This window comes from Zophobas morio, unplaced genomic scaffold (assembly GCF_036711695.1).
Source record: "Zophobas morio isolate AGI-343-1 ecotype UQ-CSIRO unplaced genomic scaffold, CSIRO_AGI_Zmor_V1 ptg000046l, whole genome shotgun sequence".
NCBI classification, from domain to species: domain Eukaryota; kingdom Metazoa; phylum Arthropoda; class Insecta; order Coleoptera; family Tenebrionidae; genus Zophobas; species Zophobas morio.
In genome coordinates, this window is record NW_026972151.1 from 4,250,210 (window position 1) to 4,275,217 (window position 25,008).

At 35.2% G+C, this 25,008-nt stretch overlaps 3 protein-coding genes across 3 annotated transcripts; all 3 read right to left on the reverse strand.

Annotated features, from left to right (window-relative positions):
- Nucleotides 1-2,493: 2,493 nt before the first annotated feature.
- LOC135142213 (cytochrome P450 6a2-like) lies at nt 2,494-4,101 on the reverse strand. Its single transcript, XM_064073884.1, has 3 exons — nt 3,042-4,101; nt 2,740-2,991; nt 2,494-2,682 (listed from the first exon to the last, which is right to left on the reverse strand). The coding sequence occupies exons 1-3, from the start codon at nt 4,099-4,101 to the stop codon at nt 2,522-2,524; spliced, it is 1,473 nt and encodes a 490-aa protein (XP_063929954.1). The 3' UTR covers nt 2,494-2,521.
- An 11,628-nt stretch (nt 4,102-15,729) lies between these two features.
- LOC135142097 (cytochrome P450 6a2-like) lies at nt 15,730-17,483 on the reverse strand. The gene is made up of 3 exons (XM_064073759.1): nt 16,352-17,483; nt 16,054-16,305; nt 15,730-16,004 (listed from the first exon to the last, which is right to left on the reverse strand). Exons 1-3 carry the CDS (start codon nt 17,430-17,432, stop codon nt 15,844-15,846), a joined length of 1,494 nt encoding a protein of 497 aa, XP_063929829.1. The 5' UTR covers nt 17,433-17,483; the 3' UTR covers nt 15,730-15,843.
- Nucleotides 17,484-22,593: 5,110 nt separating this feature from the next.
- Nucleotides 22,594-24,418, reverse strand: LOC135142099 (cytochrome P450 6a8-like). The gene is made up of 3 exons (XM_064073760.1): nt 23,289-24,418; nt 22,978-23,229; nt 22,594-22,922 (listed from the first exon to the last, which is right to left on the reverse strand). Exons 1-3 carry the CDS (start codon nt 24,367-24,369, stop codon nt 22,762-22,764), a joined length of 1,494 nt encoding a protein of 497 aa, XP_063929830.1. The 5' UTR covers nt 24,370-24,418; the 3' UTR covers nt 22,594-22,761.
- Nucleotides 24,419-25,008: the final 590 nt, after the last annotated feature.

The following is a 25,008-nucleotide window of genomic DNA, read 5'->3' on the forward strand; positions in this document are numbered from 1 at the left end:
ATTAGCATTAACGTGAATAAAAGTCCAGGAGTTGGTGTTTCGTATTTTTGTCTCTTTCATAGGTACAGTGTACAGGTGAGTGAAAAATGAATCCCGAGTACGATATTGTCATGTTGCTTCTTGAAACGCCGTTTTCACGACGAACCGAGTTAGAACGTCGGTAAATTTTGCTAAATATCGAACAGTCAAAACCGTTAACTTCCATTGATAAGCGACAATGTCATCAGTACTCCAGGTCTTTTAAACCAGCCTGGTACGAAACATAAACGGCTCTGCCGTAGCCGTAATATTTATGCTGAAAGTCTATATTGTTGGCCGTGTCTACTCTTAGGCAATGTAAAAAACACATGGACGACGTCTCCGGGATATAACGATTTAAAGGATTTCATTCGAAGTGCAAAGTTACACAAAAGTTCCAAAGTACACATTAAAAATTTCATGGGCTTAAAAGATTTAGAAAGGAACACAACTATTGCCGAATCCCTCCAAGAAAGTGCTAGTTTAAACAAAATTTTGACTAAAAAAAACATTGTTGATTAAATGTGTTATGGGTGTTAATATTATTATTACTATTATTAGGACCCACTATTGACTGGGAAATGAACGGTATTCAGGCAAGACTTCTATCATTACTAACTACTAAGACCAAGTAATACGCAATAATCACATTAATTTAATTAATTTTATTATTGATAATATTATTGTCAAACTTCTATCATCGCCTCACCACATCAGACAGTCACGAGCCGCCACTGGTCTCTCTGCATCCCTGGGTGCCGTATTTGCGAAACCTCTTTCTCTATACTTTTATGTTTCCTCTCGCCTTCTCTCTTTTATTTACCAGAGTGCCGTTGTACTTTATTGGGGATGATCTTCCCTTCCTTTCTATCCTTTGTGGACACCCCAAGCAGTGCAACCCTTCTTCTATCTTTCTATTCTTACTTTACTATCACTTTCTCTTCACGCTTCTTCTCTCCACGTGACCTCTGTGGCGACACAATAAATGTAGTAGTAAGCGAAGAAAGATAAGCTCCTCCGTAGTCTAGTGGTAAGGGCACCCGTCCGGCAAGCATTAAACGTGCGGTTCGATTCCCACCGGAGAAGCAACATTTTTCTTCGCTTACCCTACACCTCTTTTGCGAATCAAACAAATAACATCTCACCAAGTACAATAATGGTAAGCATACGCGAAGTTAAAATATCGATACGATTTCAGAATATAAACAATACGCCATCTTAATGCAATCAAAGACACTCGCGTACGGCTCCAATTAAGAGCCAACCTTAAATACAGATTTATTAAGATCCCTCATGACCGGGTCAGAAGTTTCTCTGAGAGGGGGAGGATTAGTGAGGTCTTTCATTTTGATTCGATGGAGGTGATCCGGAGGATCAAGTCGTCTCGTTCAGGAGGTGTCCTGAAAATATCGTTCTGAATACCGCAATCGTTCTATCGTTTTTTCGTATCGTTTAGGGTTGCATTGCTCAACCAACTACCGTTATTACCACCGACAACTGTCTGAGCTGCCAGTGTGACATTAACTGAAGTTTTCTAGAGAGTTATAACAATATTAATGATGCTGTACTCATTTTATTTTTTATTGTGTCGCACTTTTGATAAATTTGTATCTAAAAAGGCTAATTTTGTATTTAAATATCCGGCATGATTTACTCCAGAGATTAGATCTCTCTGTAGAAGTGGTTAAAGACTGGCATTCAACAGTATTGTTACGTTGAACGGGTATTTAAAATCGGCGTAGGTAAAACTGAACAATTTGTTTCTCAATAACTTGAATTTACACGACTAACTATACACCGATTATGTACAGAATAATTCCGACTCGACTGGAATGGGTATGACTAGACTTCTCCCATTGTCTGAACTATACTACTCTGCTCCTGACGATGGTTCCCTATTTAAACATCCGCGCGGTCCTTCTCGAAGGGCTCCGTCACGTCAAGTATCAAGAGCAGCGGCTACGTGTCACAACTAAGCATATTTAACTGATAGACCATGAACAGAAGTCGAGGTCTTCTATATGAGTCAACAATTGGTAACGCAGCATGGTTTAATATCGCAATGCAATTTTAAATAAATTACACTATGAACGACCATCTACGAGTAAGTATTTTTGTGTTAGATTATTTTTCATGTCTTAAATACACCTAGCCATAGTATATGATACAAAAGTTAAATACATAATATGAATAATATAGTAGTGACAAAGAATCACTGAAGCTATCGAGAAATCTGTTGTCTTATCTAGAAAATATCATGTAAAATTGCAGAATTAACTATTGTCATTTATCTACAAATCCAGATTTTTTTTGAAAAAAATCAATTTTTAGCAATATCCTTTTTCTAGAAACGATGTTGAAATGGGGTTAGTAAAAGATTATAAACAGTTATAAAAGATAATAACATCTAATATAACATTTAAGAACCATTTATTCTAAGATACTAACAAAGTTTAAACCTTATAATTTTGTGTACTACTCTACAGATTATTCTTACTACTTATCATACTTTCTCCGCCCTAAGATACACTTTGTTCACTGAATCTAGAAGAAATGCGTATGGGTCAAACTTCACTGGCTGTGTCAATGGACTAACAGACCAACGAAAATTTTTTATTACAGTGACCAAACCTATCTTGGATTGCATTAATCCAAAACGTAGACCTAAAAACGTCACATGTACAACTTATCTATGCTTAAATATTTCACCCAAAAACAAACCAATACAATTCCTTGGTCCTTCACCAAACGGCAAATGAACAAACGGATGCCTACTTTTTTTATTCTCTTCACTAAATCTATCAGGATCAAAATTTTCAGGTTCTGGATAAAATTCAGGATCCATGTGCAAGCCCAATGCTGAAATCAGGACAGGAGTACCTTCCTCGATCACAATATTCGTATCTCGCAGAGTGTAATTCTTAGTACAGCGACGATTGATGCTTGGAAACGGTGGATATATTCTTAGTGTTTCTAAAAAAGAAAACAAAAAATCACCCCAATGTGGTTATGAAAGGATCTACCGTCTATAATCTGCTCCAAGTACTTCATCTCTTTCAAACTGTCGTACGTTAGCTCGCCATCATGTTTTGCTAGAATTTGCTCAACCTCTTGCCTTAATTTTGTCTGAATTTCTGGGTGTCTTGCGAGTTCATATAAAGCAAAAGTCATAGCAGTTGAGGTAGTTTCGAATCCAGCAATGAAGAAGAGATATACCTGAGCTGTGATTTCATCTAGGGTAACATTAGATGTGTTCTGCATATCAATCAAGATTTGCAGAAAGTCGTTTCTCCGAATATTTTTGTCTTGACGCAACCTTACGGTATCAGCGACCGTTTTTCTGAAGAAATCTCGCACTTCTCTATTGGTGGCTTTAAAACCTAGACGAACCGAAAGTTTGGGCATGGTCATCAAACAGAAGCCTCTTAATTTTCTCCAGACGGAGTACGTAAATATTTTCCTCCCCATTGTTCTGAATTCTGCGTCTGGATATTTGAAGCTGTTGCACTTAATTCCAAAAGCACAAGAACCAATAACATCTGTTGCATATCGTCCTAACATCTCCTTGACATCTACATCTTCGCTCAAACTACCCTCAATAGCTTCTTTCATGTAATCACAACACTCGATCACTGAGTGGAACATCATTTTCCTTTTTCCCGAAGTGAAAGTCGGTGTGAGTTTGGTTCGAAGATTTTTCCAGTCCACACCGTCAATCGCAAACAAATGGGCACTCATAGGGTCATCTTTTTTGTTGTAGTAAAACCCACGGTCGACAAAGTGTTGAAAATCTTTGCACAGGATGTCTTTAATGTATTTCGGATCTACGACAATCAGATTTGGTTCAGTCACTAGATAAATTCCTCCGAATTTGTGTCCCTTTCGTTTCAGTTCATCATAAAATTTTTTGCTGAGGGTTCCGACTGAAAAGGCTCTTGGGATGAATGTGTTGGCGTTACCCAGTGGAAATTTTACTGAGATGCTTGGGACACCTTTTTTGGTCCAGTAGTTGTATGCGTTGTAGAAATAATTAACTATGGTCAAAATAAAAATCGTTACAATTAGAAATACTCGTATGTACATGTCCTCGACGAGCATTTTGTAATGATTTGCACCAGGTCACTGTTCAGCACTAACTGGTTTTAGAGTTGCACTGGATTTTCAAGAGTATCTAGGTGGACGTCGCGTTATCGCTGCGTTATCGTAGACTTTGCAATGCAAAAATGTGATACACATGTATTTAAAATTTAATTAAAATGTTATTGTACATTTACCATTCAAATTATTTGGGAATGTAAGTAAAAATATTTTAACAAATTTAATTAAAATTCAAAAATGATAATTAGTAAAACAATCGGATAGGTCACATTTTATTTGCAAGTGCTAGATTTTAAAATAAATTTCACTTATTTCCTTGGTACTGTCAGTTACAAAAAAAATTGAACTGAATTATCATGGAACATCAATTTAATTTTAAGTGGCGAATTACTAAATAGTAGGGATGTACCGACTAGTGGCCCACCGGTCGGATAAGCCGACTATTCGGCCGTTTTTCATCGTCGGCTGGCAGTCGGCGACTGGTCGGCTAAACAGCCGATCGGTCGGCTTTTTTTATTAAAATTAAAATAGTCTACAAAACAATTAACCCCGGTTTACAGACCCTCAATTAAATATTTAATTGTGATTTAATTTTTAACCCCGCGTTAAAGTACCATGTGACCGACTCTACGCCAATCAGACGTCGCTAATGGCCTTGTTAAATGCGCGATCAACTTAATCTCAATTAAAATATTGTATAAACTAGCCCGAAATTGTGTTATTCTTTATTTTTGTACTGAGTTACTAAAAAAATTAAATGTTAAAATTATCCAAAAGAAATTAACACATTTTTTGGAAAAAAAGGAACTTTAGTTATTCCTTTTATTAAAATAAAACAAATTTTTAAAGTGTCAGAGAAATAGAAAAAAAAACAGACTGTCGCATTTATAAACCGGTTTTAGCAAAGCCGAACAGTCGGCCGACTAGTCGGTTTTTACTGGCCGAACAATCGGCTAGTCGGTTAGTCGGCCAGACCTACAGTCGGTACATCTCTACTAAATAGTAATGTATCATTAGATCCGGAATTTAATAATATTAGGGCGTTAAAGTACACACCAATTACATCCGTTGATATAGAAAGAAATTTTTCTTGATACATAATCAGATAGAAGACAGAATTTTACAATAATAAGTTTGGAAAAACATGTGAGTGTTATTGTAACAGCAAAAAAAAAATGTGTAGTTTATACCGTACTTATGCTTTATGTAAAAATATGTTATAGGTATTAAATGGTAAATGCTACTTATTTAAACTTTATAGCATAACATATTTCTGTACTTGTGATTTATGAACCCGCCTTGAGTTTTTCTTTAACACCCCGTAATACAATCGATTCTTAGCTCAAATGGGCGTGTTAATAACGCGAATGAGGCGGCTTTTACTTTCTAATGACATGAGATCAATTTTTTACGGCCTTTAATGGTAATAAAAAAAATCTATAAAAATATTTATTGAAAAAACTCTGGCATTACTGGAATTTGAAAATGAAATGTACTCTGTGTAGGGAACAGTTTGACTTTTCTAAGCAAATTAGGCTTGCTGATTATTTTTGAAATGAAGCAATTGTTGTTATCAAACTAAACAACTTAAACAGTTGATGTGAAATTATCACATATTTTCCAGTCCGTTTTTTTATTTTTAGCCATGATACGTAAAACCGAACAAGTTGTATTTCAATGCAACGACACTGACACTTTTTTTAATAAAATTATCTTATCTGTTGAACCTTTACAAACAAATAATTGCACTAACACTAAAATATATTGGTAGCAGGCACATACTACAAGGATGAAACTGTAGATTAATAAATTGTCAGTAAAATAGTTATTTATGTAACAAGTATATAGGGTCATTTCGAAATATTATATGTAATAATTGTAACCACGGCACAAATGAGGCAAAAAAGGCATGCACCACCTTCGATACAATGGCACTGATCCACTTTTTAAACAGTAGGTGGAAAGACGTTCGAATAAAAACAGTGTAAACACTGTCAGTTTCAATTAAAAGTAAAACCTACTTTTAGCTGGTCATCATTCGTTCACTCATGTATTCATTCATCGTCAAAGGTCAATGCGAAAGATTATTTATTCGTTGTAGAAACAAGTGGTGGTCCTGAGAAGGACCGATTTTTGGTAAAGCTTCATGGTGATCGACTTTTTATTCTGACTGATGTTTAGTCCTTGCCACAACGCTTCCACGTTGTTTATTAGAATAATACTAAGAGCAACTTAGAATGCTACTACCTTTTTACAATACATGTTGAAAATGTTGTCTTTGACTAGCAATACAGGATTCAGCACGTCGCAACGTATTTGCACGGATACGTAAAAAAACTCCGGGATTTCCACAGACAAAATTCACACGGATTGAGATCGGGTGACAGCGGAGGCTAAGCTAATGAGCCGTTTCTACCGACCCACTAGTTAGGAAAATGGTTTTTTAACCATTCTGGCCTAACAAAATATGGTGGTATAGAGGCACTTCCACATCTAGCTGCTCTTCCAACACATTTAAAAACTCGAGGTACTGTGCCGCGTTTATTCTGTTTGGTAAAACATAGGGTCCAACTAAGCGTTCATTTATGATACCGGCGCACACATTATGGAAAATCTCGTTGAAATTGCACCTTTTGACGAGCGTGTGGATTTTCATAGGACCAAATGTGAGTGTTGTGGCTGTTGAAATCTGCATTGCTGAATCGTGCTGCATCCGTACATAGAATGCAATTAAAAAAGTTCGGATGTTCACGACATTGCTGTAACAACCATTCGCAGTAAATTACACGACGTGGAAAATCAGCGGGCTCGCAATCCAACTTCAGCTGCAAGTCGGCGAGTGCTGATCTCGGGCTCTTCTTCAATGCGTTCCAAAATTTGTTCTTCAGATTGCAGTATTCTTTGGGTTCGATCACGGCCACGATCCTGAGTTTGAGGCTTGAAGGTATCATGATCTTGGAGATGTTGTACGATTGATGCAAATGTTCGCACACACTAAATCGTGCGATTTGAAAAGTGTTTGATCTACAATTCGCACGCCAACCCATCACCGACACCATAAAGCATTACCATGTCGACTCGCTCAGAATTGGAAAAATTCTACATTATCAAAGACGTTAATCGAACACAAGACGGTAACCAACGAATGCATGACTGGCTCTTATCGTGTTTTTGTACGTTGCTTGTCAGTGTGCTGCTTTTTTGGTTATTAATCCTAGTCGTTCTGTGCTATTCACTCTATAGTTGTTGTGGTAGGTAAACAAACACTATCAGTGGGGTGTATAACAATTTATATTAAATTTCCATTTGAATTTTAGGTGGTGCAACACAGCTTATTGTGAGTTATTCCCCATTTTTTTTTATTGCACACATTTGAAATCACCCTGTATAATCAAAGAGTTTACTAGACACGCTCAGTTATTAGTGGATGAGTGAGGAAAGAGCAACGCCAATTAGAAGGGTCACTACAGTAACATCTGAAAATGTACAAATTGCATACATAGCTTCATTTTTGACTCAACAGAAGATTTCTTTGCAACTTATTCACCTCCATTATAAAGTTATCAATAATAGTAGTCAAATGGATTTTTTAGGTGTCCATTACAAATCTTGTCGTTTTACGTCCCCAATGACGTCGTTGAACTGTCACTTTTGTGTACTGAAATGTCAAAATTACTTTTTTGGACTGACTTGTCAGTTTTGTACCTAAATGTCGAAAACCTACTTTTAAGTCCTCGACCCTGTGTTTTTGTCCAAAATTTTTTCAAACAAAGAAGCTAAAAGTGCCGTTATTTGAACTCTACCTTTACTGAATATCGTTATAAAATATGACTGTACTTATTTTTTCTTAGTTGAAGAGCAAATTATCACTTTGATTTTTATCAAATCTGCAGGGCAAGTACAAAAAAATGGACGTGTTCTTTGTTCAAATAGTAAAACTTTTGTGAATTATGGAAATAGAAGTATTCTAACTATTACATTTATGTCGAAGTTAAAACGATCGTTTGCAATGTCGGGAATTTTAGTCCAGCTGAAGCGTGCAAAATACCCTGACTAGTTTCGAATTAGATCAAGACGAGACATTCGCATGCAGTGGTTATAGGTGTCTTGTCACGGAGTGGAAGTTTACCTTATATGGGAGCTCCGGTGTTCAATGGGTAATTGTAAGTCGGTGGAAGTGGCTGACGCATTTCAGCAGGTGATTAATTCGGAATCCTTCATTACAAAGAGCAAAGAGGATGTGTTTGTGCGTTCGCAAATGTCTCACAAGAATAAGAGCCAACTATTTATAAGCAACCAAAAAACTCCAAGTCTAAAAAAAATTAGTACTAAATGATGTTTAAGAGTATTTTGGCGTTTAATAGTTTTCTAATTCTTTCAATCAATTAAATACATACAAATGAATAGTGGTAATTAAAAAATATGATTAAGAAGTTCGTGGGAAAATTATTCAAAAACGCCTAAAAGACCCACAATCCGGTCAGATACGTTACCTTAAAATAACAAAAAATGACTTCCTTCGCCCCCGAAGTACAGTGTACATTTTTTTAGAAATCTTGTACTTGAATCACCTATATGCCGCTACAGTCCATGGTCTAGCATTCCAACACATTATGTTACGAAAACACATTTGTTTATATTTAGTCGGCAACTCTGGAGTGACCTGGTCGTCAACTCATTATAGTAACCGAATTAACAATTCCTCCATAAATATGAATGCTTTAATAAAGGACAAGATTATACTAGTATAAATTGGTGAGTTTCCCACTTGAAAATGTTTCGGTCACATTATTTCAGCAAGACACGTATGTCAATTCCGACACATGCAGTGTCATTAAAAATAACACTGAGGTGTACCGTTTTAGAGATTTGAATAATAAAACAAATACAGGAGCATACTATTTTATAAAATTTAAATCTTACCTACTATGAAAAATTTTGAGATGTTATGACATTGATAGAGAGACTGGGCAAATTTTGGTTAGCGTTTTACGATCTACACGATATTCCTAACATACATGTAAAATTTCACAACAATCGGACTAGTACTTTCGGATATTACCAGTCTAATATAACTCCGGACAGGCGGCAAACAGACGGACAGATAGACAGACAGACAGACGGAAACGAGAGACCTATTATTTCGTACTATAGGGGTCATGAAAGGTCGAGAAAACGTAAAAAACGCTTTTTAGTACATTTTTTTAATTCATCAAAGGTAGTCAAGAATTTCAACATGTTTTAACAAATTTATTGATAAGTTTACTTAGCTAAACACTCAGCAGAAAATATAGAATTAATCTTAATATTAATTGTATGAAATGGAATATTTGGAACTATTTTTAATTCCCGAGCGTAAGCAAAGGAAGTATTGTAATCGACTCCGTCGGCCGACTCTCTACTTTTACGTTTTCTTGATCTTTCATGACCCCTAGAGGACGAAAAAATAGTTCTCCCATTTCCGTCTGTCTGTCCGTCTGTCCGTCTGTCCCTCTGTCCGTGTGTCCGACTGTCTGCCGTTCCGGATTTTTATTAAACATATAATCGTCGAAAGCACTGGACCCATTGTTGTGAAATTTTGTACTTATATTAAGAATATCATGTAGATAGTAAAACGCTAACCAAAATTTGTGTAATCATCCCCACCACTAATGCGATGACGTTATTTCAAAATTGTACATAGTAAATGGGTTTTAAATTGTATAAAATAACATCGTCCAACACATGTAGTTTATGACTCCGAATTGAGTTTTTACCCGAAACGTCCAAATTTTTGTAAAAAAAATCAAAATTTTGAAACAACATTTTGTCATTTAATTTTGAATCTGCAAAACCGAATGCTTTGAAATCATGCAGATGGTTTACAGTTATGATAAACAACATAAATTTTTAATCAGAATATATTTACTTATTCCCTCCAAAAAATTGATGACATCAGCTCAAAAATTTGCCGAATAAATCCTATCTTAAATGTGCAAAATATCATGAGTCTGTAGTTGTAATTTATCCTTCCGTTCATATTTTTTTGATTTACATATACAGGGTGACTCAAAAAAAAGTTAATGAATGCGTGAATTTATTTTATTGATTTAATCAGGAACTACAAAACCGAATGCATTGAAATCTTGGAGATCTTTTAAAGTTATCATAGGCATGGTAAATTTTTAGTCAAAATGTATTTGCTCCTCCCTCGTAAATAATTGATGACGTTACCTTAAAATTTTGCCGAGGAAATCCTAACTTAAATGTGCAAAATATGATGAGTCTGTAGTTGTAATTTATCCTTCCGTTCATATTTTTTGGATTTGCATATACAGGGTGACTCAAAAAAATTAATGAATGCGTGAATTTATTTTATTGATTTAATCAGGAACTACAAAACCGAATGCTTTGAAATCTTGGAGATCATTTAAAATTATCATAGGCATGGTAAATTTTTAGCCAAAATGTATTTGGTCATCCCCCCTAAAAAATTGATGACGTCACTTCAAAATATTGCTGAATAAATCTTATCTTAAATGTGCAAAATATGATGAGTCTCTACTTGTGATTTATCATTCCATTCATATTTTTGGATTTGTGTATACAGCGTGACTCAAAAAAATTAATGAATGCGTGAATTTATTTTATTGCTTTAATCAAGAATTGCAAAACTAAATATATACTTTGAAATCTTGCAGACGTTTTAAGGTCATTGTAAGCATGGTAAATTGTTAATCAAAATAAATCTGTTTATTTCCCCCAAAAAATTGATGACGTTTTCTAAAAAATTTTGCCGAATAAATTCCACCCAAAATGTTCAAAATATGATGAGTTTTTATTTGTAATTCATCATAGCATTCATATTTTTTATTGATCAAGTTAAGAACGAGTGACCCCATTTTCCCGAAAATGTGAAAATACAAACATCTTTATTTAATAAGAATTATAATAATGATATTCAGAACATTTTGTTGATTGTAGCTTACTAGTTAATTGTTTTGATCCCCTGTGTTGAGGGGACGAACTCATTCAAATCAAACTAATTTCTACGTGACATTTTTCCGATGTATAAACATAAACACTTTTTTTCTTATCGAGCATAACCTAAGGTCGTACAGTAATGGAATCCATTGGGCAAATCTTTTAAATTTTCTAGATATTTCATAACCCCTTGATAAGGCCGTAGCTAGGGAGAGGCTAGGAGATGCCCCTCTAGATCTAGACAAGTTATAATTAAGCAAATGTGAATTACAGTATCCAAAAATTGAAAAAATGTAGTGTTTTATTCAATAAACGGAAGTCAGAGCAATAAAAAAGTCTGGACCGTCGGCATTGTCGTCCAGTTTTTCCAATTGGTAGAAAACATGTTTTAGTTTAGTTTGTGTTTTACCGTCACGTCTGTAGATTGATAAGTAGAGAGCGGATTTTATGAAATTTGCATATCCGTTATTTCTTGCATATAAGTCTTGATATTTAATATGTGAACGAATCATGCTAATTAAAAGGGAATACTGCTATAAAAAAATTGCATATTTGCATATATTGGCCTTCCGATGCATATTTCACGGAACGGGTGCATATTTTGCATTTTTATCAATTTTTATGCTAAATTGACAAAAAAAAATATTGCCATTCTATTGGTATTTATCTAGAAAGACAAAATTTTATGAATCATATTGCAAATATTGTCCTGAGCTTCAAATAACTAGGAAAGGTTTGGGTTTTATGGTAGTTTGGAGACACCACTATGTGTTAAGGCTGGCGTCTGGTTCGGTTTAGCCATATACTAAATACATTGAAAACATCGTCGCGGTTTCCGGAGTTGCATTTTAAAAATATGAGATATATCACTTTAAAAAAATTATATTTCGAATTAACAAACTTCAGTCCAGGGGACCTCCATATTTATATTCGTATCTAATATGCAGTTTTTACAAAAAAAAATTATAAAGTTGAACAACTTTTACATCACATTTTAACCGCCACATTGATGCATTTTTTGACGAAGTGCTGAAGTTTTTTGCATTCTGAGATAGGAGGTCCCCTGGGGAAAAGTGTCAGCTTTCTTTTGATACCATTTATAATATTAAAAAATCTACGACTGAGGTAAATAACTCGCGAAAAGTCAAAATCGATTGAAACGATAAATCGGCATTAAACGAGCTGTGATGCGGTAGCAGAATGCAGGTTTACTTAGATTCTGACTTGGTTGGAGATTTCAGTATTTTAAAAATGCAATTCCGGAAACCACGACGATGTTTTCAATGTATTTAGTATTGGGCGAAACCGAACCAGACGCCACCCTTCCAGGTAAATTCGCACCCGAATTACTTTTGGAAATACCGTTCGTTCCCAATATTTTTGTTCGTTAGTTAAGTGTATTAATGGTATGTTTTATGGTGGTCGAAGGAACGTTATAATCATACGTTATACTATTATTTTTCATCGTGAGTTTGTATTGAAAGGATTTAAAGGGATACATGTGTATCAATATGGCAAAGAAAACTCAAATTAATTTATGGATTAAACCTTTTTCTGAACTTATTCTTCAAGAACGAACTGTGTTTTGTCGCGCCTGCTTTAAACCGGTAAGTATTCTGTGAAGGTAGTACGCAGTTTTTCTATTTACAAATACATATACTTACTTTAGAATCACCGAAAAAACTTTTTGTTAGAATATTTAGAAAAATTTTTAAAAATAAATTGTTACCAAAATAGTAATTAAATAGTGGATTACTACTATTTTTCAATTTGTTCTGTTTATATTTATTTTTTACTATAAGAATATTATCTTTAAAAACGTGGTTTAGGTGTTAGTGAGATGTCATAATAAATACATAAATCACTTTGCAATGTGATTTATGTATTTTTTTGTAATAAAACGTAAGCTCAGGAGACCTGTTTACGTAACTTATAAATAAATTGGTTCGCTTATTAAGCTTTTTTTTTAATTTTTGGCGCATATGCAACTGCATATCTCTGCATATTTTAAGAAAGTTACTGCATATTTGCATACATTTGGTGCATATCATATGATCATATTTCTCAAAATTTTGCTGCATATTTTCCGCTCTCTATTGATAAGTGTTACGGCTATTTGTCTTAAGTACTCTATACAGGGTGTTCCTTTCATCTGTTCACGCCTGACAATTTTTGCATAGGCAACAGTGATTTTTTTTTTTTTAATAAGCAGTCATAGCAATCACAAAAAAATGACAAAGGTGTCAATGCCAAATAATGAAAAAATGAATACACAATTTATTTTAAAATGCCCCGCTACAAAAATGTAATACGAAAAAAGAGATAATAGGCATGCAGTCGTCACGATTCCGACAGAGAGGGAAGTACTGTCTAAACTCTTTAGACCCATTTTTTGTATCTATTGAAACTATGCTGGTCTGTGAAGTTAAACGACACTATACCAGTAGCAGGTAGAGTCGCGTACTTGAAAAATTATATTTGAATTTAAAATTTCAGTGTGTCATTACAATTTAAAGTTAACTTTTATTTTGCTGCAGAAATATATTTGCAACAACAGTAGGTACCTGATGGGTGTTCAAGCGAAGAAGTCCTCAAGTCGGCGTGATTTTGTTGATAGGTGGAAACGTTAGCGAAAACGCATGTATTTTATTCATTGATTATGTTATGTGTAATTAAGATTTGATAGAGTTTTTGAAAAACCTTAAATTTATTATACGGAAAAGTGAGGTTAAGAAGTACCATTTCGCATAGGTCTAGAGGGGCTAGAATGTTAATCGCAAACACTACTTGACTCCAAGTAAAGCTTTATCTTCTGTCCTTCTAAGATTTTCGATTCGAAAGCATGCACAAACCAACAGGGGCTGTCTTTCTCATTATATTACTCATATTTTCATTCTTAGTGTAGTGTTAACCCACTAAAATGAGACATGTGTATTAAATGATCAAACCCGAAAAAAATTCAAAATTTGGCCTTGAGCCGTGGTGGTTTACAAAGTGGGGCCCTACGTTGTGTTTTTTTTTATTCGGTGAAATGTGTTCAAATGTAAAGTGGTGAACTAAAAGATTCGAAAAGTGACCTTAAATCAAAACGTAAAATATAGAGGGCAAAGTATGAAATAAACGGATTTATCTGTCAGCTGGAAAAAACGTCTTCAGCTTTCAAAAAGAAATGAAATGTTACAAATCGGTACAAATATTTGAATATCACAAAGTTAAACATCTAAGAAAAAATAAATCGTCATTAAAGTAACTGGAGAGTATTTCTCAAGTTATTGCGAGATTTACTTCCATCCAGTAAAAGAGATAGCCAAGTCGATGATCTGATTCACTGACGGCGAAAATCCGATGCGTCTATTTCGGTTAAAGTTAAGATCTCCTGAATTTTGACTATACCAAAATAAGTATTACAGTAACAAAGAAAGAAACAACAAAAATTTAATTTATGTAAAGCGGTTGAGGTCGAATTCCACATTCATGAATTTAGTGCTTCATTAAAACTAGAACATGTTTCAAGAAACCTCAGTTCTCTGGCAATTACCATTTGTACATTCAATAACAGAACATGTTTTTCTCTTTTTCACTCTGTTAAAATTTAAGTTGATTTGATTTAATAAGCTGAAGATGAGAACATAGGTTTCTCGAAACATGTCCTTGTTTTAATGAAGTACTAAATTTATAACTGTGGAGTTCGACCTCAACCTTTTTACATTAATTTTTAACCTCTACTTAGGGATATTCCTTCCACAACCAATTTCGAAAATTTAATTATGTCACACTCTATCAAGAATTTCAAACAACAAAGAATTTAGATGATGTTAGATTATGTATTAATTCACGTTAATCGACCGAAAGTAAACCAGATATCACAAACAAACAAATAAATAAACTTATATAATAAACACTTATATGAAATGTAGTAGAAACAAAATAATAATTCCAGAACAAATGTTCAAATTCAGGCTGTAAAAAAAAACATTAAATCAATAATATTTCTAATTAAAACTAAATTTCAAAACTTGCGAGAGAGGACGTTGAAAATTTTCATCTGCTAGAATTAATGATATTGTGAATTGGGGGAGGTGGGATTTAATTTGTGCTTCTTGTTTGCGAATTAGCCTTCGACAGGCTGAATATAATATGATTTTTTTTTGATTTTTTAAATTGTTGATAAATTGTGGCTTAGTTTAACCTCATGTTGTTAGCTCAATTTCTTGTAACTCTAATATTCATTAAGTTATCGTTATAAATTCGAGAAAGAGAGAATTTGAATTTGAACCGAAAAGCACAAGATCACTTGGCGAAAGCGGTTTAAGTTAAAGTTTGTGCTTTTTGTCATTTGCTTAAATGGATTTTTAATTATAAACTTGATGGAGAGCTCCGCTGTTTTGCGAAGACGGGGTACAGAGTATAATATGGGGCAGGTTTCTTGGGCATAGAAAAGTGGTGTTTGAAATATTTAAATCCACTGTTGGAGGTTTGAAAGGGTTTTTTTTTCTTCTACTTTGGTAGTTGAGATTATTCCAGAGCTGTTTTTGCTTCTCCAGAATGGAGGAATAAATAAATTTGTCCTCTATATTTGTGTTTGATTTAGGGGCACTTTTCTAACCTTGGGATTCATTACTTAGATTGTAATAATAAAAATTACCTGAATAGCAGATAAACTATTTTATTTTTGAAACTCCCATTGATAAATGCATGCAGATAAACAAACAAAACGAAAACTTTTACTGTTTCTACAAAAATGCAATTGTCAATTGTCATACGCTACACCCTTTCAGCTTTTAAGTAAATCTTATTTATACTACAAAGAAGGAACACATATGGATCAAATATTATGGCCTTTGTCGACGGACTAACACTCAACCTGAAATTTTTAACCACTGTTGCCACCCCGATCTTTGACTGCATTTGTCCAAAACGTAAACCTGAAAAAAAAATTAAAAAATATTATTTAAAATAAAACTCAAAATTTACCTATGCAATTCCTGGGCCCGTCACCAAAAGGTAAATGAACAAACGGGTGCCTCCCTGCCCTGTTCTCATCACTGAACCTATCAGGATCAAATTTCTCTGGGTCCGGGAAAAAATCTGGGTCCATGTGGAGCCCCAATGTCGAAATTAACACTCTCGTACCTTTGTTGATTTTAATATTTGTATCACGAAGAGTATAATCTTTAGAACAACGACGATTCAGAGTGGCTAGCGGTGGATACATGCGTAAAGTTTCTACAAATATGTGTTAGTACTTTCCATTAGAGGAAGAAGTACTCACCATCTACCACCTGAGCTAGGTACTTCATTTCCATCACACCGTCATACGTAATCTGACCATCATACTTCTCAGAAACGCGACAGACTTCCTGTCTTAGCTTCTCTTGAACTTGCGGATTTTTGGCAAGTTCGTATAACGCAAAAGTCATGGTGGTCGAGCTAGTTTCGAAACCAGCAACAAAGAACAGAAAAGCTTGTGCTGAAACTTCATCCAAAGTAAAATCAGTACTATTTTTCAATTCAATTAGAAGCTGTAAGAAGTCGCGTCGCGTGATTTTGTTTTCTTCCCGAAGCTTAACGGCATCTCTTATCGTAGTCATGAAGAACTTCTGGATGTCTTTCTTGTTGGACGGAATTCCGAGTTTCAGGGAGAGTTGTGGAAGGTTCAACATGAAGAAAGCTTGAATGGATTCCCAGAGGTTGTACTCGAAGAGCTTTTGGCCCATCCTTCGAAACTCGGCGTCCGGGTACTTGAAGCTGTTGCAGTCGATTCCAAACGCGCACGAGCCGATGACGTCCGTGGTAAACCGACTCATGACTTCTTTGATGTCTATATCTTGACCTAAAGTACCACCGATGGCTTCTTTCATGTAGTTGGCGCACTGGATGACCATGTGGAACATCATTTTCATTTTACCAGATGTGAAGGTTGGGGTTAGTTTGATTCGGAGATTCCTCCAGTCGCTACCTTCGATTGCGAATAAGTGGGCACTCAAAGGATCGTTTTTCTTGTTGTGGTAAAACCCGCGGTTGACGAAGTACTGGAAGTCCGTACTCATTATATCTCTGATGTAGTCCGGATCAACAACCACCAAATGTGGTTCCGTAATGAAATAAACGCCTCCGAATTTCAGACCTTTTTGTTTGAGCTCATCGTAGAATTTTTTTGTTAAAATTCCGACGGAAAACCCTTTCGGGAGAATCATGTTGGTGTTACCTAAAGGAAACCGGGGTTGAATAGTGTGGACTCCTTTTTTGGCCCAATATTGATAAGATATGCGAAAGTATAGTGTAATAACCAGTGTGACTGTTGCCACGAAGAGGAGAATTTCAGTCCAGAGGTCATCAAGAACGACACCCATTGTCACAAGAGTCGAGGTTACTAGTGGAATGATGCAGACTGAGATGAAGTCGTAGCTAAAGTTGGTTATATAATTTGATAACTGGTGACATACATTATCAGGCTGATATTGACTTGACCGTAAAAATGCATTTTTGTTGTTTGTCTGAACTATTAAAGTTAGAGCCTTGTTAATATTGTAAGTAAATTTATGTGTTTGTGCAATTCTTATCGGGGAAAAATGTAGAAAAATTTGTAACGACCTTGTTAAAGACACTGAGTGTGCATAAATTTTATGGCTGTGTGTATGTTTCTTTGTAATAAACAATGTTCCTATCATTGCAATTATTGGAAAGATATTACATTTCCTCTTTCCTTGTTTCGTTGCAAGTTATTTTGAGAATTTTAATAAACATTGTCGAAAAGTTATAATATGTTTTCTGAAACAGCGAACGATTTTGTTTAATTTGAATATTTGCAAATTTTTCCAAATAAATATTCTCTATTAGTCGGCTATTATGTCTGTGGGAAATCGAGTTGAATTTAATGTGACTGTAAAATTACGAAACACTTCCATCCTGCCTAAAACATCCTGTATGAGATTGCTTTTCTAAAACTTGAACTAACTAATCACCACGTGGAAACTTCACACCTTGAAACGTTTAATATCTTTACTTATTTTAACCCATTTTTGGAAATTTATATTTTGATTCTTCCAAAATTTACTTCTCGGGCAATTTTAGTAACAGTTTTTATCCTTTGTGAGTCTTTTCTAGTGCCAGGGCCACCGTGGTCTTTTGAGGTCCCAGGAAATTGCATCGTGATTATCACTTTAGAAGTGTAGAGTTGGAACAGCAGTCAAGACATCTGGTAACGAATTTAAGCCTTGTTTTCATTGTCTTAAGTATCTCAATAGGTTTGAAAACTTTCGAGTAAAATGACTTTTTTTGGAGCAGATAATTGTTTTAGTATAACTATAATTCTTTGAAAAGTGAGGCAATATTTGTCAAAGTATCAAATAATTATGGCGTCGGTAATATCCTTTCTTGGAGTGTGAAATTCGTAATATAGCTGATGATGTTGTTGATGTTGTTTTTGTTTCCAAAAGTACTTGTTAGTTTATTGATTTGAGATACATAGAACATTATCTATATTTTTAGATCTCGAACACGAGTGCATGCGGTGTTATTGCATTACATAGCTAATATTAATAAATGTTCCAAAAAAAAAAAAAAAATAGAAATGTCACTACTGTGACTCACAATATTTTATTCTTGGTTGACCTTTTTATTAAAGTTGCTGATAGGCAGATCATTCCCAGGTTGTCTTGGTTTCTTAAATGTAAAACTTAATATCCCAGATGTCGTTAAGTCTGTTTTAACAAAGAAAAATGTTCTGAAAAATGCAATTTCATAATGGTGTTATACAGGACGACAAAACCAAAGATCAACAATATCTAGGAAAATTACGATGATATGAATAATGAACCGCGGAAAAAATTATCTAACCATTAAACATTCAAATTATGTCGTTCATATAAACTTGAATTCTTCAACCAATGTAAATGATTTATCATCAGAATGTGGGTGGTATGAAATCTAAAGTCCATTCTTTCTTTCCTAATATGTTTATATGTGAGTATGGTGTTATATGTTGAAACATGGCTTGATGAATTCAAGTATAATAGAAACAGAAGGTTTCTAAATGTGGAAGTGTTCTCATAGTCGTCAAAACAATTTTTTCTGCATACCATTCGGACATGAGCATTTGCTTTGTTGTTCCAATTGTTGATATTGTTACGAAATAAACCCATACGCCGCCCCCGGTACGACACTTATGGGTTTCCGAGTTTTCTGGTATTTACGCATCGTGGATGACGTTACCCAGACAGCGCTCGCACAAAAACGAAAAAGTCTCGATGCGGCGTTCGCTAAAGAAAGGCCTAGAAACGGAAGTCGCAATGGATTCCAGAAAGACCTCGATTGGGAAACATCGAGAGGGGAATACGAGTTTAAATAAATGCCACCGTCGGGAGCGGCATTATTCAGTCGAACTATGAGTTCAGCGAGTGTTAAGAAGAGCCACCCAAATTGAGCCAGAAATAGTTTGTACATAATCGCTGTAATAGTTAATCGTGTATATTCGAGTTAATAAGGAATAAATTGTTGCCAATTTTACCACCCGTTCAACGTAACAATATTGTTTGTTGCAAATTTCTGTGCTCTAATGGGTTTTTAATTGCCGCAAATTTCTATATTCTCTAAATATTCAGTCATACACGTTGCAATTATTTCTGGAAATTTTAGAAAAATTTCCTCTCTTTTAGACCAATTTTCGAATGATCTAAGAAGTAGATTGTTGAGACACAGTATATCAACCAACTACATAAAAAATAGAGATCTAGATTTAGTTCTCCATAACCCTATCTCAAATAAGTGGACAGTTGCAAAAGATAATGATGTACTATTAAATCCGGATCAATACTATGTACGTCTATAGGTTTCTCTGTTAGTTGATAATGGACCTCCTCCAAACTTTCCGTTTTTGTCAAACACCAATATGTATAATTTAAAAAAAAAAGCAGATTAAATTTGTCGTTATCAATGTATATATGCTTTACTAATTGGACTTCCTTACATAAAACGCAACAATTTAAATATGTGGACTATCTTTTAAATGCAAATTTGCTTTCCCGAATGATACATAGTTGAAGAGACAAATTAAAGTAAAAAACATATTTCAAGGTAAATTTAAAAAAAGTAAATCTCAGTTTCATGACGATAAATTTTCTATAATTTGTATGAACCTACAAGAATTAGTTAACGCAGATTATACATGAGATCGAATCAGATAGTCTTCGCTAACATGCAGTCCTAAAGAATTTTGGAAATTTTTTCAAGACATAAAAGGCCGAACATACATTTCTGTAGAATGCAATTTGATGAAACCAATCTGACAACTCCCAAACAAATATTTAGCTGAAGTGTTCAAACTTTATTTCTTCTCAGTGTTTTCCTTCCATCATCTATTCCTACTCCAGCTGGACAAATTCTTGATTGAAATGTACTAGTTTAAATACAATAATTGTTGAAAATAAGAGTTAGCGGTGGAACAGTCTGTAATGACAAAGGCAGGAACACAGTCCAAACCAGCACACATATTAGATTTTATTTTTTTATAGCTAAGTTAACTTATTTTTCCAAATAATAGTCTGGTTTATGCATGGTCAGTTGGTTGCTGATGTAAAAATATCTTTCAAGTGTCTCAGGGCTGGAATTTGCATCCACTTCTCTTTTTCCGTAGATGGTGTTATCGCTATTGTCTCCAACACTTATTGTCTTTTATAACAGATGATTTAAAGATTTACAGAGTTATTAATAGTAAAGAAGATTGTCGACTGTTGCTGGAAGATCTTGATAGAGCGAGTAGTTGGGGTAACAGTGACAATCTTAGGTTAAATAAAAAATGCACACGTCTTCTCACCTGAACATTTCTTTATCTAAATAGGTAGAGGTTTAAAGAAATATAGTTGCGCAATTGAAAAGTATGTATGTATATACATATATACGTCTACAGAAAAAACTAATAAGAGTATAATGTTTATGAAAACGTGAAGGATGGGGCAATGGCCGCAACCCCAGGATTTAACTGGGGGCCTTTTAATCCAGACGTTTGCGGGAGCTGAAACTTCGTTAACAGCTCTGCTTTCACCTCAGGAGCCAGACCGTGCTGCAAAAAATGAGACCATCGGTTCTGCGAAATATTTTTGTCAACTGCAAACATAAGAACCTGAGAATGTTTAAATACGCTTACTAAATCATTAACGTATAATGAAAATAATAAGGGTCCTAAGATATATCCTTGTGAAATACTTGACATGGCTGTAGCAATCTGATTTGTAGCCATTATGAAAAACATAATTTTTTCGCAAAGATAAAAATGAGATAAAGACAATAATGATCCGATGAAATTCCGGTGTGACGGACGGTCCGGAATCTCGCTGATAACGTGTGGTGGCGGCGTACCTGGATGCCAAGCCTTGGGCCGACTAGTCCCGTTGTTATAGGAAACAAGTCTGGCCGACCTAGGCTTATGCGGGGTGGCGCCTTCGGTCAGGAGCGGCGGTCGCTCGGGCGTCGGCTCCCTCTCCGGGGGAGGGAGCACTGGAGTTGCTCTCAAGCCGGAGACACAGATCTCAGGTGGTGAGCGCCCGCGAAAACACGACAACAAAATAAAACGGCGAGAAATATTTTACACAATAAATCGGGTTTATTCCCTACCACCAGCTGCACGGCTAAGATAATAAAACCTACGGCTAATCTTAAATTAAATATATAATTACAAACGAATTGGCAAAAAAAAGAATAAGACGTCATTCCTTCAGGGCGGGCTCCTCCGGGATTTCGAAATAGTGCGGGCGGTAACGGCGCGTGCATCACGGTTTCGACTTGTTCCGGTGACGATAAAAAAAAATATTGACGGTGGTACGGTTTTTCGCTCCGCGCGGCGATTCAAAAACCGGTAAACAAACGAGCCGTACTTTATGGGTCGTTTTTAGAATACGTCACCGTGTGTGGTTAGATTTATGTATCTAGTATGTTTTTTTTTCGTCTTAGGACTGTTTTAGTTTGGGTATGGTTTTTATAATTTAAATGGCTAATTTTACAGATGCACGAATGGTAGCGAATGCTTGTTTTTCTTGAGATATTAGAATGATACATATGTTAAGCAGTTGTGTACAAACATTCGTGAAAATTTCTTTCAAATGGCAAGGTTTCAGCAAGAAGGAAATCATGCACTAGGTATAAACACTACGCATTAGTTCAGGAACTTTGATCAGTTCATAGCGCAACATAGACAGTAATTCTTAATTTAAACCGACACGGTAGTTGGAAGTTGTTCACGGTAATAGGAAAAAAATATCTATGCCAAAAATCCGTTCCAACTTCGACTTCTTTGCAATGAAAATAAATGAATATGAGGAAGAACTAAAGAAGAATATGTCCTCTGTTCTTCATATTGACGCCATATCTAATAGTAATATTAATTTTTCTGTCAAAATACGCTTATTGATTCTTGTCCCTAAGTTCAAGAAGAAGAATTACTTTTTAAAAATTTTGTTTCTGCGTTAAGCGCTGAAAAAAGAACAAGGTCTTAGTAAGTGATGAAGCTACAGAAAGTTGGGAAACTTTATTAACTTACTTTATATTTTGAATTGTTATTTGTATTGATGGCAGTGTCTAACTGTAAGAACCTAGATACATATGTGCATATATTGTAAATAAAATAGAACACTTAAACAAAAGTTAATCTAAATCTAAAGTATGAACAACAATCTAAAAAGCGAAATTTTACACTTTCTCAAACCGCAGATATATTTTATCAGAAGTATTCAGCATAAACGTATATGGATCAAATTCAACCGGCTTGGTCCAGGAACTGTCCAAAACCTTAAAATTTTTGATTGTGGTGATTACTCCAATTTTTGACTGCATCAGTCCAAAACGTAGACCTAGAAATTCGTATTAGAATCTTGAAAACATTATTTTTATAAATATATCACCAACCTATGCAGTTCCTGGGCCCATCACCAAAAGGCAGATGGACAAACTGATGCCTGTCCTTCTTATTCTCTTCGCTAAACCTCTCCGGATCAAACTTCTCAGGTTCTGGATAAAAATCCGGATCCGTGTGTAAACCCAAAGTGGAGATAAGCACCGGAGTACCTTCTTCTATAACCACATCTGTGTCTCTAAGAGTGTAGTCCTTAGTACAGCGCCGATTGAGGGTAGTTAGAGGTGGATACTTTCTTAAAGTTTCTACAACGGAAAACCAAATATCGTATTTTTTCCCTTTAACAAGACGTAGATTTACTCACCATCCATAACCTGCCCTAAGTATTTCATCTCAGTTAGACTATCATACGTGATTTTACCATCGTGCCTTTCCAAAATCTGGCAAATCTCCTCCCTCAGCTTCTTCTGGATTTCCGGATTCCTAGCAAGTTCATACAAAGCAAAAGTCATTGTAGTAGAACTGGTTTCAAAGCCGGCAGCGAAAAACAGAAACACTTGAGCCGCTATTTCATCTAGTGTTAAACCAGAAGAGTCCTTCAAGTCCATCAAAATTTGCAAAAAGTCGTTGCGTCTGATGTTATTGTCGTGACGCATGTTCACTGTATCTGTGACTATTCCTGTAAAGAAATTTTGCACTTCTTTGGTCACTGAAGTGATACCTAATTGTAGAGACAATTTTGGTAGATTCATCGACACGAATGCCTTCAGCGACCCCCAGATGCTATACTGGAAGATCTCTTTCCCCATCTTCCGAAATTCAGCATCCGGGTGTTTGAAGCTATTACATTCAATACCAAATGCGCAAGAACCAATAACATCAGTGGTAAATCGGCCTAGAACTTCTTTGATCTCTATATCTTGGGTCAGATTTTGCTCAATGGCCTCTTTCATGAAGTTACAACAGTCCACCACTGTCTGAAACATCATCTTCATTTTACCAGACGTGAAAGTAGGTGTGAGTTTAACCCGAAGGTTCCTCCATTGTACACCATCAAGAGCAAATAAATGGGCACTAATCGGGTCGTCCTTTTCGTTATAGTAGAACCCTCTATCCACGAAATATTGAAAATCTTTGCACAGAATGTCCTTAACGTACTCCGGATCAACTACCACCAAATTCGGCTCTGTCACTAAATAAACACCCCCAAATTTTTCTCCCCGTTTTTTGAATTCGGTGTAGAATTTTTGGCTGAGGGTTCCTACTGATAACCCTTTGGGCAAAAGTATGTTTGTGTTACCTAGTGGAAAATGTGGTCGGATGGTTGGCACTCCTTTTTTCGCCCAGTATTTGTAGGATTGGTGGAAGTAGTTTGTTATGAGGAGGATGACGGTGGTGATAATTAGAACTACTTCTGTTAATGTGTCTTGGATTAGGAAACCCATAATTATTGATAATTTGCAACCTTGTGAGTATTCATGTAAACTAAATAACATTAATGAGAAAATGCTATTTAAACAGTGTGATAACGTTTGTTGCATCACATTAGTTTGTTATCGGAATGCAGTCAGTTAGTAATGCTTGTAATTTTTTTTTGTTCCTTTAGAAACATAGCAGATGTCATACTCTTTAATTGGTGCATCGGTCATTATTATTAATGGGGCGTGTTGGCTTGATAAATGGTTTCACACTTTTTCAGTGATAAGACTGTGAAGAACAAATTGATAATTAACTGTATGAATAACACAGTTTTTTGTTGCCGGAATCTTTTCTTCGAATGGTTTTACTTATTAGTTTATTTTCTATACAAATAAATACCATGATGACAATATAATGTTATGTTTGTTATACATTTTAGAGTCGCAAATCACAATCATCATCTTTTCTGCTCATAATTCGTACTTTCGCAGTGTAAAAAAATACTTGTCTTTTTTTGAATTCATTAATCTATCATATTTTAATCACCCATACTTCGCAACTGCCTTTGATTCGAACGCACTATGTTACCAAAACACATTATGTCGACTTGTTCATATTTAGTCCGCGCGGAATGTTAGTTAGCATTTTTCCACTGGTGATACGAA

Excerpts from the sequence above, each read along its gene's own strand:
- LOC135142097 (XM_064073759.1), bottom strand. The coding sequence starts at position 17,432 with ATGGGTGTCGTTCTTGATGACCTCTGGACTGAAATTCTCCTCTTCGTG. Across the intron at positions 16,306-16,351 it reads CCTAGCTCAGGTGGTAGATG|AAACTTTACGCATGTATCCA; the intron begins GTGAGTACTTCT and ends ACATATTTGTAG. Across the intron at positions 16,005-16,053 it reads CGGGCCCAGGAATTGCATAG|GTTTACGTTTTGGACAAATG; the intron begins GTAAATTTTGAG and ends TTTTTTTTTCAG.
- LOC135142099 (XM_064073760.1), bottom strand. The coding sequence starts at position 24,369 with ATGGGTTTCCTAATCCAAGACACATTAACAGAAGTAGTTCTAATTATC. Across the intron at positions 23,230-23,288 it reads CTTAGGGCAGGTTATGGATG|AAACTTTAAGAAAGTATCCA; the intron begins GTGAGTAAATCT and ends TTTCCGTTGTAG. Across the intron at positions 22,923-22,977 it reads TGGGCCCAGGAACTGCATAG|GTCTACGTTTTGGACTGATG; the intron begins GTTGGTGATATA and ends ACGAATTTCTAG.
- LOC135142213 (XM_064073884.1), bottom strand. The coding sequence starts at position 4,101 with ATGTACATACGAGTATTTCTAATTGTAACGATTTTTATTTTGACCATA. Across the intron at positions 2,992-3,041 it reads CTTGGAGCAGATTATAGACG|AAACACTAAGAATATATCCA; the intron begins GTAGATCCTTTC and ends TTTCTTTTTTAG. Across the intron at positions 2,683-2,739 it reads AGGACCAAGGAATTGTATTG|GTCTACGTTTTGGATTAATG; the intron begins GTTTGTTTTTGG and ends TGACGTTTTTAG.